Below are 19607 nucleotides of genomic sequence, written 5' to 3'. Positions count from 1 at the left end.
GATGTACCTATTTGCAGGGCAGGAATAGAGATGTAGATGTAGAGAATGAACATTTGGACACAGAGCAGGGAAGGGGAGGGTGGGACAAATTGGGAGATTAGGATTGCCATATATACACTACCATGCGTAAAATAGATAGCTAGTGGGAACATGCTATAAAGCACAGGAAGCTTAGCTCAGTGCTCTGTGATGACCTAGATGGGTGAGATGGGGTGGGTGGGAGGGAGGTCCAAGAGGGAGGGGATATAGGTATACATATCGCTGACTCACTTCATCGTACAGCAGAAACTAACACAACATTGTAAAGCAATTATACTCCAATAAAAAAAAAAAATCTTCAATGACTTCTTTTACCTACAGTAGTTTTACCCAAAGTACAGCGTCTGTACTCCTGGTAGTACATGTGATGATTTTCAGATGATACACAATAGTTCTTGTTATTTTAATGGTTAACTATTTTAATTGTGTTAGAAAAAGTGAAACCCACCAAATGAATGTTTTCATGTATACTTTTTATTATTTTTTAGTTTTTTAAAAATTTATTTATTTTTGGCTGCATTGGGTCTTCGTTGCTGTGTGCCGGCTTTCTCTAGTTGCGGTGAGCAGGGGCTATTCTTCATTGTGGTGCACGGGCTTCTCATTGCGGTGGCTTCTCTTGTTAGCCGGGCTTCAGTAGTTGTGGCATGCAGGCTCAGTAGTTGTGGTGCACGGGCTTAGTTGTTCCGCAGCATGTGGGAGCTTCCCGGACCAGGGCTCGAACCCGTGTCCCCTGCATTGGCAGGCAGATGCTTAACCACTGCACCAACAGAGAAGCCCTACTTTTTAAATAATTTAATTTAATTTAATTTTGTTTCTTTTTTTGGCTGCACTGGGCAGCACGCAGGGATCTTAGTTCCCTGACCAGGGGTCAAACCCATGCCCTCTGCAGTGGAAGTACGAAGTCTTACCACTGGACCACCAGAGAAGTCCCAATTTAACTTTTATTGAAGTATAGTTGATTTACAATGTAGTGTTAGTTTCAGGTGTACAGCAAAGTGATTCAGTTATACATATATATCACGGATACTTTTGCTTATGACCAGATTTTTTTAAGTTTGTGATTTAAAATAAATTTAAAGAAAAATATTAAGTAAATAATAGTACAGAGAGAACTCATATAACAAAAGTTAAAAAGTCATCACATTTGGGACACCCTGATGTATAGGATTAAGAAAATTTAAATGCAGCATCAGCCCCTGACCTTTCCAGCTTCACCTCCCTCCAGCTACCATCAAGCACAATATACCATATGTTACTAAACTACAGGTTTCCCATGTCTTAACTCCCCTCATTCATCTATTCTCTCACAGCAGCCAGAGGGATGCTGTTAAAAGATAAGTCAAATCATCTCATTACTGTGCTCAAACTCTTCAGTCAGAATGCTTTTATTTCTAGGAGATGTAAGCTAAACTATAAGGTGTACATAAGCTATAAGATGTATGACATGCTACTATATCTGCAACTTAACCTTAAAATGGTTCAGAGGACAAAATACATACATACACATAAATACAGATAAAGCTAATATGGCACAATGTTAAAACTGTTAAATCTAAGAAATGGGTGCATGGATTTTCTCTGTATTTTTCTTTCAATGTCTTTTGTGTTTAAAATTTTTCATAATAAAAAGAAGTTGTGAGGAAAAACAAAATGACTTGATATATAGATAGAGGGATGGATACCTTGATCAATATGTGCTAAAACCAATATAGTAAGATATAAATAGTTGAATATAGGTAGTGAATATATGTCTTCACTGTATAACTTTTCCAAATTTTTTGTATATTTGAAAATATTTATAATAGAAATATGCAGGGAGTTGTGAGAAAAACTTTAAAAAATAAATTCTTGTCTATGTAGAAAATCCAAAAGAACCAACAACAGAAAAGCAACAAAACAATTCCTAGAACTAACAAGCATTTATAGCAAGGTTACAGGATACAAGGTTAATATACAAAAATTAATTGCTTTCCTATATATCAGCAATGGAACTTGAAACTAAAAGTATTATACCATTTATATTAGGACCCCCCAAAGTGAAATAGTTAGGCATAAATCTAACAAAATATGAAAGAAATCAAAGATGAACTAAATAAATGGAGAGATAGTCCAAGTTCATGGATAGGAAGACTCAATATTGTCAAGATTTTAGTTCTTCCTAACTTGATCTATAGATTCAACAAGAGCCCTAACAAAATCCCAGAAGACTATTTTGTGGTTATCAAAAAACTGATCCTAAATTTTACATGGAAAGGAAAAAGATCAAAAACAGCCAATACAACACTGAAAAAAACCAAAGTCAATGGACTGATATTACCTGACATGAGACTTACTATAAAGCTACAGTACTAAGACACTGTGTTGTATCTATATGAGATGATGGATGTTCATGAAACTTACTGTGATAATCATTTCATGTGGTATGTAAGTCAAATCATTATGCTCTGCACCTTAAACTTATGCAGCGCTGTATGTCAATTATATCGCAATAAAACTGGAAGAGAGGGACTTCCCTCATGGTCCAGTGGCTAAGACTCTGCCGTCCCAATGCAGGGGGCCCAGGTTAGATCCCTGGTCAGGGAACTAGATCTCACATGCCGCAACTAAGAGTTCATATGACGCAACTAAGAGCCCACATGCCACAACTAAAAGATCCCACGTGCTGCAATGAAGATCCTGCATGCTCAACTAAGACCCGGCACAGCCAAATAAATAAATATTAAAAAAAAAAAAACTGGAAGAGAAAAAATACATTGTGATTTTGGCAAAAGAATAGACAATTAGATCAATGGAGCACAATGGAGAGGCCAGAAATAGTCGCACATAAATACAGTCAACTGATCTTTGACCAACGAGCAAAGGCAATAAAATGTCTTTTCAACAAATGATGTTAGAACAACTAGACATCTACATGCCAAAAAATGAATCTAGACACAGACCTTGTACTCTTTACAAAAATTAACTCAGAATGGATCACAGAACTAAATGTAAAATGCAAAACTATAAAATTTCTAGAAGATAGACTAGGAGAAAATCTAGGTGTCAGGGACTTTTTAGATATAACATGAAAGGTACAATACATGAAAGAAATCATTGATAAGCTAGACTTCATTAAAATTAAAAACTTCTGCTCTGCTAAAGACACTGTCAAGAGAATGACAAATCACCAACTGGGAGAAAATATTTGCAAAAAGTATATCTAACAAAGGACTGATATCCAAAATACACAAAGAAATCTTAAAACTCAAGAATAAGAAAACTAAGGACCTGATTTAAATATGGGCAAAAGACCTGAAGAGACACCTCACCAAAGACATACAAGCAAATAAGCAAATAAGCATATGAAAAGATGTTCCAAATTATATGCCATTAGGGAATGCCAAATTAAAACAAGATACCACTATACACCTATTGGAATGGCCAAAATCCAGAACAATGACAACACCAGATACTGATGACGATGTGGAGAAACAAGAACTCCCAATTCTTTTCTGGTGAGATTTCAAAATGGTATAGTCACTTTGGAAGACAGGTTGGCAGTTTCTTAGAAAATGAAACATACTTTTATAATATGATCCAGCAATTGTGTTCCTTGGTCTTTACCCAAAGGAGTTGAAAACTTATGTTCACACAAAAATGTGCACATGATGTTTATAGCAGCTTTATTCATAATTGTCAAAACTTGGAAACAACCAAGATGTCCTTCAGTAGGTGAATGAATAAACAAACTGTAGCACATCCAGACAATGGAATATTATTCAGTGCTAAAAAGAAATGAGCTATCAAGCCATGGAAAGAAATGGAGGGATCTTAAATGCATATTACTAAGTGAAAGAAGCCAATCTGAAAAGGTATGATTCCAACTATATGACAGTCTGGAAAAGGCAAAACTATGGAGACAGTAAAAAAAAATCAGTAGTTGTCAGGGTTGGTGGGAAGGAGGGATGAATAGGCAGAACACAGAGGATTTTTAGGGCTGTGAAGACACACGTCATTATACATTTATCAAAACCCACAGAATGTGTAACACCAAGCACGAACCCTATTGTAAACCATGGACTTTGGTGATAAGGATGTAGGTTCATGGATTATAACATTTGTACCACTCTGGTGTGGGATGCTGATAGTGGAGGAAGCAGTTCGTGTGGGAAGGCAGAGAATTTACAGGAACTCTGTGTACTTTCGGCCCAGTGTTGTTGTGACCCTACAACTGCTTTAAAAAATAATGTCAAATAAACAAATGAATGAATCCTCCGCTGCCTCACCACCACCATTTACCTCATAGTGAAACCAAGGTAACAACAGAGGGCTGCAAGGACCCGTGGGATTTGGTCTCCTCCTGCTCTCACTCTGCTCCAGTCACGCTGGCAGCCTCCTCGGCAGACCTAGTGCCAGCCATGCTGCACTCAGTGCTTCTGCACTCATTGTGCTTTCTGCCGGGAACACTCTTCCCTGAGAGCACCCTGGTTCCCTCCCACCTTCCTTCAGGTCTTTGTTCAAATGTCATCTCCTTGGTGGTGAGGCCTTCCCATCACCTTATTTAAAAATGCAGCTTTCCCCAAGCCTTCCTGTTCTTCTTGTTCTATTTTTCTCCAGAGGACTTCTCACCAACTAACATACTACGTATTTTACTTAGCTAATTTCTTGTCTGCCTGCCTCCCTCCCACTAGAATGTAAGCTGTGTGAGGGCAGAGGCTTCTGTGGTTTTGTTCCCTGTTGTTCATTGCCTTATCACTGAGCCTAGGATGTGGTAGGCTCTCAACAACGTTTGTTGAGTGAATAAATGAATACCTTAGTGAGAGTTCTCTCATGCTTCTGGATATCTGCCATGCTGTATTCTCTGCCTGGAATGACATTCCTCTGTGTTCAGGAGAGAAAAATCCCACTCAGCCTCCAAAATTCAGCTCAAGAAACCCTTGTTTTGCAAAGGGCTCCCTGACTTTAGGCAGACGGAGGCAGGAACCTCTTCCCTGCATTACCACAGTGCCCGTTATCACCAAAGGCTGGTGGGGCCTTACACAGTGCTTCACAATCTGTGGGGCTTTGGAGTCTTCTTATTCATCTTGTATGCCCAGAACCTTTGAACCTAGCAGATAATAGCAGGCCCTCAGAAACATTTGTGGAATGAAATAATAAATGAGTGAATGACTTAGAAAAGCAATCAGTATGTAGCTTAGTGTGAATTACATAGACATTTGTAGCATACATAATTTAAAGAATACCCTTAAAGATATTCCTATTGAGGTTCCTTTGACATGAATACTTTTTATTGTAGTTTACTCAAGATCTATAAATTAATGACTAATAATGCCCAAAGTCTAAGATACTGCCTAGTAATCAATGTAAAAGGCTGAGTTTGCTTTCATATTTCTATTACATTATTTCAAAGCATTTTTTTTCCTCTACCTTTTGTTTGGGTTTCCATATCCATACTGGTTTAGCCTAGAGAGTATCTTCATGGGAGCTAAAGACTGAGCAGGTTTGGTAAATAAAGCATTGATGCCAAAGACCATTGAGGAAAGGGGTGACCTGGAACAGAAAAAAGTAGCATGTGTCTACATCACACACAAATTACATGTGTGTATATACGTACGTGTATATACATATATATGTATACAAGTATCAAGGACCTTTTGGCTACTAAGTCCTCCTTGAGCCTAAATAGACAATAATAGAAATAGTTTAAAAAATCCTAACCATCATCTGATAATGCAGGGTTGCCACAAACATGCATCGAGCAAGTCTATTGGCGCCATTTTTCCAACGGAATTTGCTCACTTTGTGTCTCTGTGTCACATTTTGGTAATTCTTGCAATATATCAAATGTTATCATTATTATTACAGTAAGTCCCCTACATACAAACGAGTTCTGTTCCAAGAGCGCGTTCGTAAGTCTAATTTGTTCGTAAGTCCAACAAAGTTAGCCTAGGCACACAACTAACACAATCGGCTATATACCGCTGCCTTTACGCTTGCTTCTGGACGTCCTGGGCTTGAAATAAAAATACTGTACTACTGTACTCTATAGAGTACTGTACAGTAAAGTACACAAAAGCACAACCATTTGTAGTGGATGTACGCACATGACAACGTATGCCAGACACGTGAACTAACTTATGTGATTGGACACGTGAATGCACGTTCGCATCTTTGAAAGTTCACAACTTGAAGGTTCATTTGTAGGGGACTTACTGTATATTTGTTATGGTGATCTGTGATCAGTGATCTTTGATGTTACTATTGTAGTTGTTTGGACATTTCATTTTTTAGCAATAAAGTATTTTTAGATTAATGTATGTACATTTTTTAGACATAATGCTATTGCACACTTAATATACTACACTATTGTATGAATATAACTTTTATATGCACTGGAAAACCAAGAAATCTGTGACTTGCTTTATTGCAATATTTGCTTTATTGCAGTGGTGTGGAACTGAACACACAATATCTCCAGTACCAATATGTATTATTTCATTTAAGCTCCGCAACAATCCCATGAGGAAGATATTATCACTCCTATTTTAGGGATGGGAGGACAGACTAACTTGTCCATAGTCACACAGCTAGAAACTAGTAGAACTGGGATTCATACTTAAGTCTTTCTGCCCAAATTTTATAAAGGATTACTTTAACATGTTCTCTGTTAAGAATCCTGCCATATCATTTTTTGATAATTTAGTTACGTCACATAAAATAAATCAAGTGCATTGACTGAGTAATCTGGAATTTTGTCATATTTCAACTAATGATGGAAACCTTGCAACTAAGGAAGAAGAGAAGAAAAAGGGGAGGTGAAGAAAGAGAAGAAAAAAAGAAAAGGAAAGGAAAGACGGGGAAAGATGAGGCCAGAGAATTGGAAGAAGATTGCTTTGATGGTAAGAGCTTGAGATTCATTCCCAGTTCTTCAATCTGCTGGTTACATTACCTTGGGAAAGTTAACCCCTCAAGAGTTTTAGTTTCCTGAAAATGGGGATAATTATGATTTCATGATAATATAATAATACAACTGCTGTCTGTATCCTCCACTAGACCGTCAGTGCCATAAAGGCAAGGGTTACATCTGCTTTGGCTCCCTGCATTAAGTTCTTATCTGACATGATCAGGACGACAGTTGACTGAAGCCAAAAAATCATTTTCAGAAGATAAGACATTGACCATTCTATTTCAACTTAACTATACTCATTCACCAATCTTTTCTTTAAGTACACATCCACTGATGAAAGTGCTGTGCCATCTTTCTGGCATGTATAGTATCCATAGGACATGATCTATGGTTTCTACTATCAGTTATAGAGAGAACCTAAAGTTGTTCACAAGGCAATCTAAGAACAGAATACCTTTAGATTTTTATGACTTTTCCCCAAAACATTTACAGTTCTCATCACATCAGATTTGATAGTAATTTTTTTACACTTAAACTTTATCAAGTCTTTCTAAAGCATTCAACTTAGTTTTCATAGAAATAACTTTCATTTCATACTTATATTTCCTAAGTTTATAAAATATAAGTGTAATTAAGTGTTGTAATTATAATAACAATTGCATCTGACATTAACCAATTTGAAACAAAAAGTACTGACTCTTGGTAAGGATATAACTTATGGGAGCAGAAAAGCACATGTGTCTTCAAGAGTAGCCATTCAGTCAGAAGCGTATAGCATGTGCATAGAAGAGTATGTTTTTAGAAAGGATCTGTTACAAGACCTGCTGTATTGTATCCCCAGCATTGACCACAGTGCCTGACATATAGGAGGCAATCAATAAATATTTGTTGAGTCAATAATTCTGCCACACATGGCTGGTGTGTGACTTGAATGAGCAAAAGCCATTCAGCGCTTACACACATTGGCATTTGATAAATGTCAGTGCCCTTCCCTTTCCAACTGTTTGAGGCATTTTATTCATTTGTACCCAGTCTCATTCAAAAAGAATTTGAGGGTTATAAGATGTTTACTGACGTTTCTTCTTGTTAACTTATTCATTTTTTTAAAAGTGATGTCAGCCGGTCATTTTTCTAGGCACTAGGGACACGGTCCTGAACCTTAAGGAGCTCACCACCTTGCTCATCACTCCAAATATGACTTAGCAACAAACCCTGAAACAGGAAAGAAATTATATAAAGAAGAAATCACCAAGCTGGATTGGCAAAGCTTCCCTCAATTTAAGTTGCATTAAAAAAAAAAAGCCATGCAGTTTCTACAAAGCTAATAAAGACTATGCCAGTCTTAAAATAATACAGTCCTCTCTAATCCATAAAATAGGGCACATATCACAAAATATTTGCCCATCAAGTGAATTTTATAGCTGATCTAAAGCGTTTATAATAACCATACCAAGGAACAAAACCTCTCATCATCAGCTTACACTTTTTCAAGTAAAAGAGGATAAGATGGACTTTGATCTTCAGTTTTAATTCTTGTGATGTCACAGGGCGAAGGTCATTTTGCCTGATCATCCAGTGTAATAATGCATATTGCAATATTATAACATAAAGCTATCTGAGGTTTCACTTTGGTTTCTGAGATTTAACCTTGTTGTAGCATTGGCTGTGTGAAGCTGAGGGATAAAAAATTATGATGTCCTTTCAAAAGCAGGGAAAACTTGCCCAGGGTGAACAGTTATGAATATCCTATTATGTTCTGCTCTCTGATTCCCAATGATGCCTCTTATGATCATCTTTCAGTTATGTGATTTGTAATGGCAATGTAACTGAGCTATGGAGACTCTGATAGGTCCTGCCTCCATGTGATATTTTTATAGCTAATGTTTGAAAAAATATTACTTACTGCCAGTTGAACTTCAGTAAATCTGCATCGACCATGTCAGCTAGTGGCAGATTAAATGAGCAAAAAGAAGCTTGCACAATCACCCTAGAAACAATTTTAAATACACAAATGAAAATTCTATCACTAGGAGGCACAGATTTGTTTAAAAACCAAACATCAAATAAAAGTAGACATTCGGTTTGCAAAAAGGAAAAATGAAGTAATATACTATAAAAGTAAAGATATATTAGGCACACACTTCTATCCTCCCAAAATATATCTATGAATATATAATTCTCTTTTGAAAATAAAATAACTACATTTTGAAAAATTTACTATGCTTTTTCCTCAGTCCCAGATGACTGCTCATTAAATCTGCTTAAATTATGGATAGGTTCTAAAGAACAAAACATGACATGGAAATTCATCAGACATTTTTTGTCTTTATTTTTCCTTTTTTTCCCTTTTATTTCCTATAGTTGATCACTGCCTTAATTAAAATGAACTTTCTAGCTTTATGAGCATGGTAATAATGACATGGTTTTTTTTGGTTTATATTTTAAACAGCATAAATATTTTGTAAACTGCACAATAAAACAGAAGAAATGAGAATCCATTATCTCTCACTCACATAAATATATATTTTTAAAAATTACCTTTGATAACAGAAGGCAAGTATAGCAGATATTTTAAATTTTTTTCAGTTTAAATTTATAATCTACTACTTATGTTTGCTAATTCTTTACCATAAGCTAAGGGAAGGTAGATTATCTTCTTATATTTCTTTTGCACAATCTTTATCCCATGCAAAAAAAAATGAGCTAAGTAAAATATTATATATAAGTAGTAAGTATGTAATAATATAAATGCCAATATATTTTAACTGGAGAAGCATTTAGAAATCTTCTAGTTCAATATCACATCCAATACAGAAATCTCTTGATATCAAGATAGGAAAGTTAAGAACTATAAAAGGACATATAACACTTTAATTATGATAGAAGAATAAAAATGGGGGGATGGTTTAAGTAAAAAAAAAAGCAAACAAAATTTTTTATTCTAGAATTCTCTATCAAGATGTCCTTTTAAATATGATATAGCCAGGGCCACCATTGTAGATTTATAGAATAGCTATCTATGTGGGGTTCTAATATCTTGAAGTTTCACAGAGATTCAATCCTTTGGGTTAACTAGTATACTCTCCGTTACCAATGTATTCAAAATGCAAGTAAGTCTTCATGAAAATTTTCTCAAATTGTTCCAGCAGGGACCTGGAGTAGGATTTATTAATTCATTCACCCAAAACACATTTTCTAAGGACCAACTCTTTGCAGGAACTATAGTAGATAATGGGGCCACAGTAATAAGAAACTAGACCTTATTCATAATAAGCTCAGTCCAGTGGGAGCCACAGACAGTCACAGACAGGGGGATAAATGCTACAGCAGAGATAAGCACAGGGCATTGGGGTCATGTAGGAGGGACAACAAATCCAGATGAGGAAATAGAGGAAGGCTTTCCAGAAAACACATCCCTGAGCTGCAGCCTAAAGAAACACTAGGAGAGAGCCATATAAGAAACAGTGAAAGCCTTCCAGGCACAGAATGCTGCATGTTAGACATGGAGGTGTTGAATCAGGCACTGCAAAATGTTTCTCTATGGCAGGGAGTTCATTCTAAGAGGAGGAGTAACAAGAAATGAGGATAAAGAGGTAAACAGGGCCTGCATAACAAAGGACCTCATATGTCATCATTTGCATTATATCCTGCAAGCAATGAGAAGCCACTTAAGATTGTTAAGCAATGGAATGACACGTTACTCTAGAAGCAATATGGAAGAAGGGGTTGGAGGGACTGGGGACTAGAGGCAAGGGGACCATGTGGGAGGCTATATGGAAATCCAGGTAAGAGATGATGAGGACCTGAGCTAAAGGAATGGCGGTGGAAACAGAGAAGGGATGGATTCAGGACATACTAGGGAGCTAAAACTACTAGTAATTGGTAGCTTATTGGATGTAGGAGACAAGAAAGAGATGGCAAAGACAACTTCTCAATCTCTGACGTGGGCAACTAGAAAGATGGTAGAGCCATTTCCCAAGATGGCAAAGGCAAAGAACATCTTTTGGGGACAAGATTATTATTTGGCAGCAGCGTTTACTAAATGATGCACTTTAATAGGTTACAAAGAGGCACTTAACTTTACAACAAAATTTAGCATTAGAAGTCTCTGCAAAAAAGGAGTTCACATTCAATTTGACAGAAAGGTATAATGACTCTGCCTAGAAATGAATACTAAACACATTTCAGATCAACGATGTTTCACTGCTTGAAAGGAAATGGCAAGACCTAGTGTAATTTTGGGATTGGCACTGGCATTTACTTACATGATAATAGTGAGATAAAGAGCCAAAAAATAATAGTATTGCTGTCCAAGAAGTAACATGACAATGGAGGCTGTTCCTTCTAGGTAGAATGAAAATATATATAGTAACCAAACTTCCTCAGCCGGGACTGGCTGATAAGTACAAGGCACTGAAATGGAAGCAGATTGGCATCGTGTTAAGACGGAATCCCATGAATCATGCTTATTCTTCCTGACAACGAAATACACGTTCTCAGCCAAAGATAAATTTGCTTCTGAATTATAACATCAGTTGAAACACACAACTAATACTATCTATCATGGTTAGAAATGTTATTATCCATTTATATCCATAAAAGTTGACCAAAATTCTATAAATAACGAAGAAACAGCTATTATTTCCTATAAAATGAACAAAGTGAGAAACGGTTTCATACATTTTTATTTTCACACTAACATGAGGAGGTTTTACTAAAATCAACTATGAAAAAACCATCACTTAGAAACAACAAGCATTGCTTTATTGTAATGTGAAAAGGCCAACTCAAATCTAAAATAAAGGGCTTCCCTGGTGGCGCAGTGGTTGAGAGTCTGCCTGCCAATGCAGGGGACACGGGTTCGAGCCCTGGTCTGGGAAGATCCCACATGCCGCGGAGCGGCTGGGCCCGTGAGCCACAACTGCTGAGCCTGCGCGTCTGGAGCCTGTGCCCCGCAGCGGGAGGGGCCGCGATGAAGAGTGGCCCCCGCTCGCCGCAACTAGAGAAAGCCCTCGCACAGAAACGAAGACCCAACACAGCCAAATAAATAAATTAATTAATTTAAAAAAAAAAAAAAAAAAAAAAAAAAAAAAAAAAAAAAAAAAAATCTAAAATAAATTCAGATTTTAAAATTTGGGATTAAAGCCCAGAATTCACCTAGCACACAGTAGTAAATAGTTAAATGAATATCTTACTATTCTTCTTGCTGTAATATGTCTGAAATGTACTTTTTTAATCCTAAAATCAAGCACCAGAGATAAACAATAGTTTATGATTCTATCTACATTTCTCTGGTTGTGTTTCCTGCCTAATCTTATATATTTTCATAATTCTACTAGATTCATGTTGAGAGCTCAGTCACATTTTTTTACTGCATTTCTTGCTACCAATGAAAAAGTTCATTGTTCTAGACCAAAAAGTGAGTGCTAAATATACATATGTACATTAACAAAAATTAGAAGATCCTCTTTGTTTTCAGTTTTAAAAAGTATATCGTTTAGCCCTGAACTGTTTTCACTAACCAAACGTGCGTACATTACAATTAGAGGAGAATTTTTAATGATATAAGTATAATACCAATATTCTTTAATAAACATAAGGGGTTTTCCCCCTGACTGATTTTTTTGGTTTAATTCTGTACTTTCAAGGAACAAGAGTGCTTTTTTTTTTTTAATATTAAAACAATGGCTCAGTGATTGATGGGATCCAAGGCACTTCTTAGAGTTCTATAAGGTAAAGTATGTAAAACACCCCAGCAAGCCCCCTTATATTCCTATATATCATAATAATATTGTAAATTTACACAGTTCTACATATTGAAATGAAGCTTGTTTTCAATCTCCAATACATAAATACTATACAAAATATAAGAAAGTAATGTAAGAAATATGTGGCAAAGTGGAAAGAGAAAGATTTTGAAATCAGATGTGCCTAGGTTTGAATTCCAGCTTTGCCACTTTTACCAGCTGTTCATTCATAGACAAGTTACTTTACCTAAGAGGCATTTCCTCCCACTAGCACTCCCTCCCCCTCTCTGTCTCTGTCTCTCTCATCATATAAAGTACTTAATAATTGTTCCTTATTACTTTTCTGTCCAATGTAAAAAGATATGAGCCAGGGACTTTCCTGGTGGCACAGTGGTTAAGAATCCGCCGGCCAATGCAGGGGACATAGGTTCGATTCCCTGGTCTGGGAAGATCCCACATGCCGCGGAGCAACTAAGCCCGTGCGCCACAACTACTGAGCCTGCGCTCTAGAGCCCGCAAGCCACAACTGCTAAGCCCGTGCACCACAACTACTGAAGCCCGCGTGCCTAGAGCCCATGCTCCGCAACAAGAGAAGCCACCGCAATGAGATGCTCGTGCACCTCAACGAAGAGTAGCCCTCGCTGGATGCAGCTAGAGAAAGCCCACGCGCAGCAACAAAGACCCAATGCAACCAAAAATAAATAAATAAAATAAAATAAAAAACCATTATCTTAATAAAAAAGATATGAGCCAATGATGAGTAATATAACGACAAAAAAAGAGACTACTTTTTCTTTTACTAAAGTAAAGCCTTCTACAAGCTGAGGGTTTTGGCTCTCCATTCATGTGTTTATTGAGTAAAAGCTTGTGAATAATGTGTCCCAGAATAAGTGTTGGCAAACAGATGCCAAAGAAGCCTAAATCAAAAGAGAGATAAAGGCAATGCTGTGTTTACAGTGAAAGTTTAATAAATATTTGCTGCACTGAGATTTAATTATAAAAGCTAACATTTCTAGAGTGTTTATTTTGTGCCAGGAACCATTTTAAGTACTTTGTATGTCTTAATTCATTTAATCCTCATAATAATTCCAATCCGTAGGTACCATTTTTATTCTCATTTTACAGAGAAGGAAACTGAGACACAGAGAGCTTCAGTAACTTACCCAGGGTCAGACAGCTAATAAGTGGGGAGGCAGACTTCTCCCTGGCAGACTCCATGCTCCTAACCCGTTTACTGTTCTGCCTCTTGGAGGGGAGTGGGATGTGGAATAGTCACAGACCGATTAAAACAGTTATTAGAGAGAAAAAGCACTTGCTCATTCTTTTCTCCTTTCATTTATTCAATTCCTCAAAAAGAAAGCCACTGGGAAGACAGCCTGAGAAAATGAAAATACAGTGCTTAGCCTTCGTTAACAAAACCAACAGGTAGAGTGTTAAAGTGACTTAGCCAAATAAATAACAACAAATTCCAACAAGCTGTCATTTTTTTTACCCCAATAATTTATACGTGTCACTTCTTTAGAAATTAAGAATAAAATTTAAGGCAACTTTGGATTTCCACTTTATAATGATTTTTTTATTGAGATCAACAGAAATTCATATGTTAGTGTGAAGGCTTGAGAAAAAGGATCGTTGAAATCTTTTGGCCATACTTCTCTTAAAATTTAATATCCAAGAGAGACTGGGAGAAAATATTGCTGAACATATATCCAACAAAGCACCTTTACTGAGAATACATAATATATTGAATATATAAAGTACTCTTACAATTCAACAATATACAATTCAATTAAAAAATAATTAAAGATTTAAACAAATAATTCACCAAAAAGATATATGGGTGGCAAGTAAGCACATTAAAAGATGCTCAACATCATTAGCAGTCATTCGGAAAATGCAAATCAAAACCACAATACGATACTGCTACACACCTACTAGTAGAGCCAAAACTAAAAAGCCTGATATAATATTGATGAGAATGTGGAGGAAATGGAAAACTTATACATGATTGGGAGGAATGTAAAATGGTACAACCACTTTGGAAAACAGTTTGGCAGTGTCTTTAAAAGTTAAACATATACCTACCATGCAGTTCAGCCATTCTTCTCCTAGGGGTTTACCGAAGAGAAAGGAAAGCATATGTCCATACAAAGATTAACATGTATACACTGATGTGTATAAAATTGATGACTAATAAGAACCTGCTGTATAAAAAAATAAATAAAAATTAAATTAAAATTTATCTAAAAAAAAAAAAAGACACAAATGTTCACAGCAGCTTTATTTGTAATAGCCAAAAACTGGAAACAACCAAATGCCCATTAAAAAGTGAATAGGTAAACAAACTGTGGTATATCCACACAATGGAATATTATTTGGCAATAAAAAGGAATGAAATATTGATACCACAAAAACATGACTGAAGAATCCAGACCAAAAAATAGTATGTATTGTATTATTCCATTTATATAAAAATCTAGAAAATGCAAACTAAGGGAGAATTAGAGGGAGGGATTACAAGGACAGTTTGGAGAGTGATGCGTATGTCTACTATTTTGATTGTGGTGATGGTTTCATGGTACATACATAGGTCAAAATGTACCAAGTCGTACAGTTTAAATATATGTAGTTTATTGAGAGTCAATCATACCTCAATAAAACTGTAACCAAAAAACTACCTTATTTCAACTCATTTTTTGTTTTTCTGAGATTATGAAATGTTCTAAAATTGACTGTGGTGGGAGTTCCCTTGTGGCCTAGTGGTTAGGATTCCAGGCTTTCACTGCTTCGGCCCAGATTCAATCCCCGTTCGGGGAACTGAGATTCTGCAAGCCACGTGGCACGGCCAAAAAATTTAAAAATAAACAAAAATAAAATTGACTGTGGTGATGGTTGCACATATCTGCGAATATACTAAAAACCACTGAATTGTATGCTTTAAATGGGTGAATTCATTGTATGGTATGTGAGTTACATCTCAATTAAACTGCTTAAAAACATCTATCTATTGGGAATCCCCTGGTGGTCCAGTGGTTAGGACTCTGTGCTTCCACTCCAGGGGGCACGGGTTCGATCCCTGGTAGGGGAACTAAGATGCCACATGCCACTGGGTGTGGCCAAAAAAATAAAAATATCTACCTACTTTTTTTTTTTTTTAATTTATGTAAGAGTTTAACAAACTTTTTTTTTTACCTGGAGGAGATACTATAGGCAAGTACATGATTAAAAGTGGGAATGTATATATAGCCTAGAATCTGACAATAACAAGTAGAAACAAGAACTCAAACAGCTCCCCATTCTGGGTCAGCAAACAGCTTGAAAAACCTCAAACTGCCATGAAGGGAGAGCATCATCTTACTGTGCACACGTAGTACCTGGGACTATACTGATAAGCCAAAAATGCTACTCTATTTGGTAAACTCTGCTAAACAGACCACATAAACACAGTACACTTTAGAGAGAGAATCTTAAAGTGCACGACTCTAAAGGCCTCTGAGCCTCCCTTTTCTCATTTGGCAGGATGGGTCTTTCTCTCAAAGGTAGTTGTCAGGATTACACGAGAGAATGTACACAATGTACTTGGCATAGTCCATTGCACACGGTAAGCACTCAGAAAATGTGAGTTATCAGTATTATGGTATATACAGTAACCAAACTATGATAAAGGCCTTGAGCTAATGGCAGAAAAGCAAATTCTATCCCTTATACTTTGCTTAAGAAAGTGTGGCAACATTTAGAACATTTCAGAACTACTTCTACCCCACATGGTTTAAGTCTTTTGGAAAGTTAGTAAACAGTAAAAACTTGTCTATCTAGAATAACTTATTCTCTGAAGAATATAGGTAACAGATTTTAATTGTGAAAACAGGAAAAACCCATATCATAGGCTAGGTTAAGTCATATTTTTAGAGGATATATTTAGGTTAAGGGAAGCAATTTTATTCATCAACTCTCCAAATCGTGTAATAAACAACAGGCTGGTATATTTTTTGGAGGATACACCCTCTACAATAATGGTCATGGCCATGGAATTTTACTAACGTTCTGGAATTCTAGGACTCCAGTCTTTTAGCCAAGTGATTTTGAAACCTGGCTTCAGGAATCCATGATCAAGTAACTCTTCTTCCTTGTAACAGTCACAGGAATCTTAAATGTCAGGATAAAGCAAAATGACATGCTCACAGGAAGCCATGTATTTTCCTCCGTAGTTCTGCGGAGGTTTAAATGAGGAAGCTCAGGAGAACAAAATTGAAAAGCTCAGTGTTTAAAATATTACATTGCTCAGCTTTCTTGGGTTCTCCTTCCTTTTTTCCTTGCATCTCTTGTTTCCATTATATTTCTACAGAATCTTGTATAATTTCTGGGACTCTGAATCTTTGGGTCTCTTAATAAATGTGAATCATTTTTTCCAACTACTGATATAATCAGGTTTTTAATTCCTCAGCCAGGTAAGAGTTATATCTTTAACCCCTGTAGGAAGATACATGAAGAATCATCACATACCTGTGGGCAGAGAAAGCCTGCCCCATACATGATGCTCCTTATGGAAGAAGGAAGAACATCCTTAGGAATGAGATTACCAACAAAGATCATCATGAAGTTACTGAAGAAGGTTAAATGGAAGACTTGGAAGAAATTCATTATCAGAAAAAGGCGAAAGTTTTTCTGGATCAAGATTTGTCTCATCACTGAGATGACGGAGGTCCAGGGGAGATCCTATTCAGTTTCAGAGAAAGGGTTTTCCTCAGGGCTTCTTTTAGGTTCTAAGTGACTCACGTGGCGCATGCCAGTGTAAAGGCTGGCAGTAGCAAGAATAGCATGACAACAGTGATGGCCTGAAAACTGAGCAAAATTTCCATGTCATCAGAGATGAGACCACAGAAAAGGATACTGGTAGATCCTACCAGTGATGCCACTTGGTTGATTTTAATAAGCTGAAGCCGACTAGTGAAATTAGTGAAAATAATTTAAATAATTAGCCGACTAGTGAAATATCTAGTGAAAATTTCTGCAAAGAGTACACACTGGGCTTGCTGAACAAAGGTAAGCGTGCTATCAAAAGCACATAATGGGGCTTCCCAGGTGGCGCAGTGGTTGAGAATTCGCCTGCCAGTGCAGGGGACACGGGTTCGAGCCCTGGTCTGGGAAGATCCCACATGCCGCGGAGCGACTAGGCCCGTGAGCCACAATTGCTGAGCCTGCGCGTCTGGAGCCTGTGCTCCGCAACAAGAGAGGCCGCGATAGTGAGAGGCCCGTGCACTGCGATGAAGAGTGGCCCCCGCTTGCCGCAAATGGAGAAAGCCCTGGCACAGAAACGAAGACCCAACACAGCCATAAATATAAAAATAAATAAATAAATTAAGAAAAAGCACATAATGATACCACCAGGTGAAGCCCACTAAGCCAGTCACCTTCATGATAGTACTTCCAAGGGAGCCAAGGAAGCAGGAAGGCTATTGCATATAAAGGGCCACCATACAAAACAGAACTATGACGACTGGAACAGCAGTCAGCCTTACAGTCGTTGTGAAAATACCCAGTCATGTCATTAAGAGCATTCCAAATCATTAAAATCATCTAGGAGAACAACACCAAAAATAAAACAGGATTATTTTAGTATAGTTTATACTGATGAAAATGACCCCTGAATTTTTAATTAATGTGAAGTAACCAAAGTTGATCAGTTGAAAAAAAAAAAAAAAAGCTCATTGCTTCCAGTATCTGTAGGGGGTATACATACTGAAATATTAATAATAATAATAACAGCTAATACTACCTCTCAAAAACAGTGTACATTCACTTTGTGTTTAGGCAAACAAGTTTTTACATGAATTATTTCATTAAATCCTTACAACAACCCTATGAAGCAGGTACTATTATTATCCCTGCTTTACAAGGAAACTGAGGGCTAGATATGTTAAGCAACTTGCCTGGCTAATAAATGACAAAGCCAGGGTTTGAGCCAAGGCAGATGACCCCAGAGTCTGTGCTTTCAATCATTATGCTACAGTGTCTCCCCACAAGGCACACAGCCATGCCTCTGCAAAGAGTGATGGCCTATTTACAGACCATGGCACAGTTTTACATAATTTCATTAGGAAAGGTTAAAATATTAGTGTTTGCCATCTCAAAATGGCAAAAACACTTATTAGATCAAGGATGTTGTTGTTGGTAATAAACAAGTAACATTATAAACCATATGGGGTTTAAGTAACATTATAAACCATACGGGTTTTTAAGACCATGAACTCTATCCACCCTGACCATCTAATTGGTAATGAGTTACAATAAAATTTATGAATACCATGGGTCATTTCAAAACATAGAATATCTTAATAATTCTAATTTTTCCACATAAGGGAATTTTCCAGATAACCAAAAACTTACCCTTTAAACTCTAAAGCTGTTGTGTTTTAAGTGACAATCTTTCAAAAGTCTCTTTGCCCTTAAACAGAGGATCTTGGACATGGATAACCTCTTCTTGATAACTCTTTCAGCTCATGAGGAATCAGCTCTTTGGAAAACCACAGCAAGGCACAACTATGAGGAAGGAGAAACTCTGTCCTAAGGAGAAAGGACAACAAGGGCTCCATCTCACCTGTGCTTGGTAAAAGGCCACTTCTGAAATCTTGTACAGGTGTAAAAAAACCTTTACATAGTAGAAATTGAAGATAGAATTTAGCATTTCAGTCCCTAATGTTATCCTAGAAAATGCCCAAGCAATGGGTTTGATATTTAAAAATGCCATTTTCCACACAGTGGAATTCTTCTTCCTTTAGTTTAAGAAAAAAAGAAATGGTTAAAATTCACTGCTTGCATACAATAACTGATGGGTGGCAAAATTCCACTGGACACTAGTTAATTTAAGTTAAATAAAAGTCCAAAACCACTAGCTGTGAATATGCAACCAGATTTAATACTTTACTTTCTTATCC

The 19607-nt window shown here is 36.8% G+C and overlaps 1 protein-coding gene across 1 annotated transcript; it reads right to left on the bottom strand.

The window, feature by feature from the left end:
• Positions 1–495: 495 nt before the first annotated feature.
• Positions 496–19420, bottom strand: LOC132349720 (transmembrane protein 180-like). Its single transcript, XM_059898373.1, is given in 9 exon segments — positions 496–796; positions 5446–5568; positions 8829–8912; positions 11191–11290; positions 11293–11338; positions 17176–17492; positions 17495–17746; positions 18045–18249; positions 19271–19420. Coding segments are annotated over 9 exon segments (1284 nt in total). The 3' UTR covers positions 496–789.
• Between the last annotated feature and the right edge of the window lie 187 nt (positions 19421–19607).

Source organism: Balaenoptera ricei, chromosome 15 (assembly GCF_028023285.1).
Source record: "Balaenoptera ricei isolate mBalRic1 chromosome 15, mBalRic1.hap2, whole genome shotgun sequence".
Taxonomy (NCBI): Eukaryota; Metazoa; Chordata; class Mammalia; order Artiodactyla; family Balaenopteridae; genus Balaenoptera; species Balaenoptera ricei.
The sequence above is the reverse complement of the archived record's forward strand: the minus strand, read 5'-3'. Positions and strand labels throughout refer to the sequence as shown.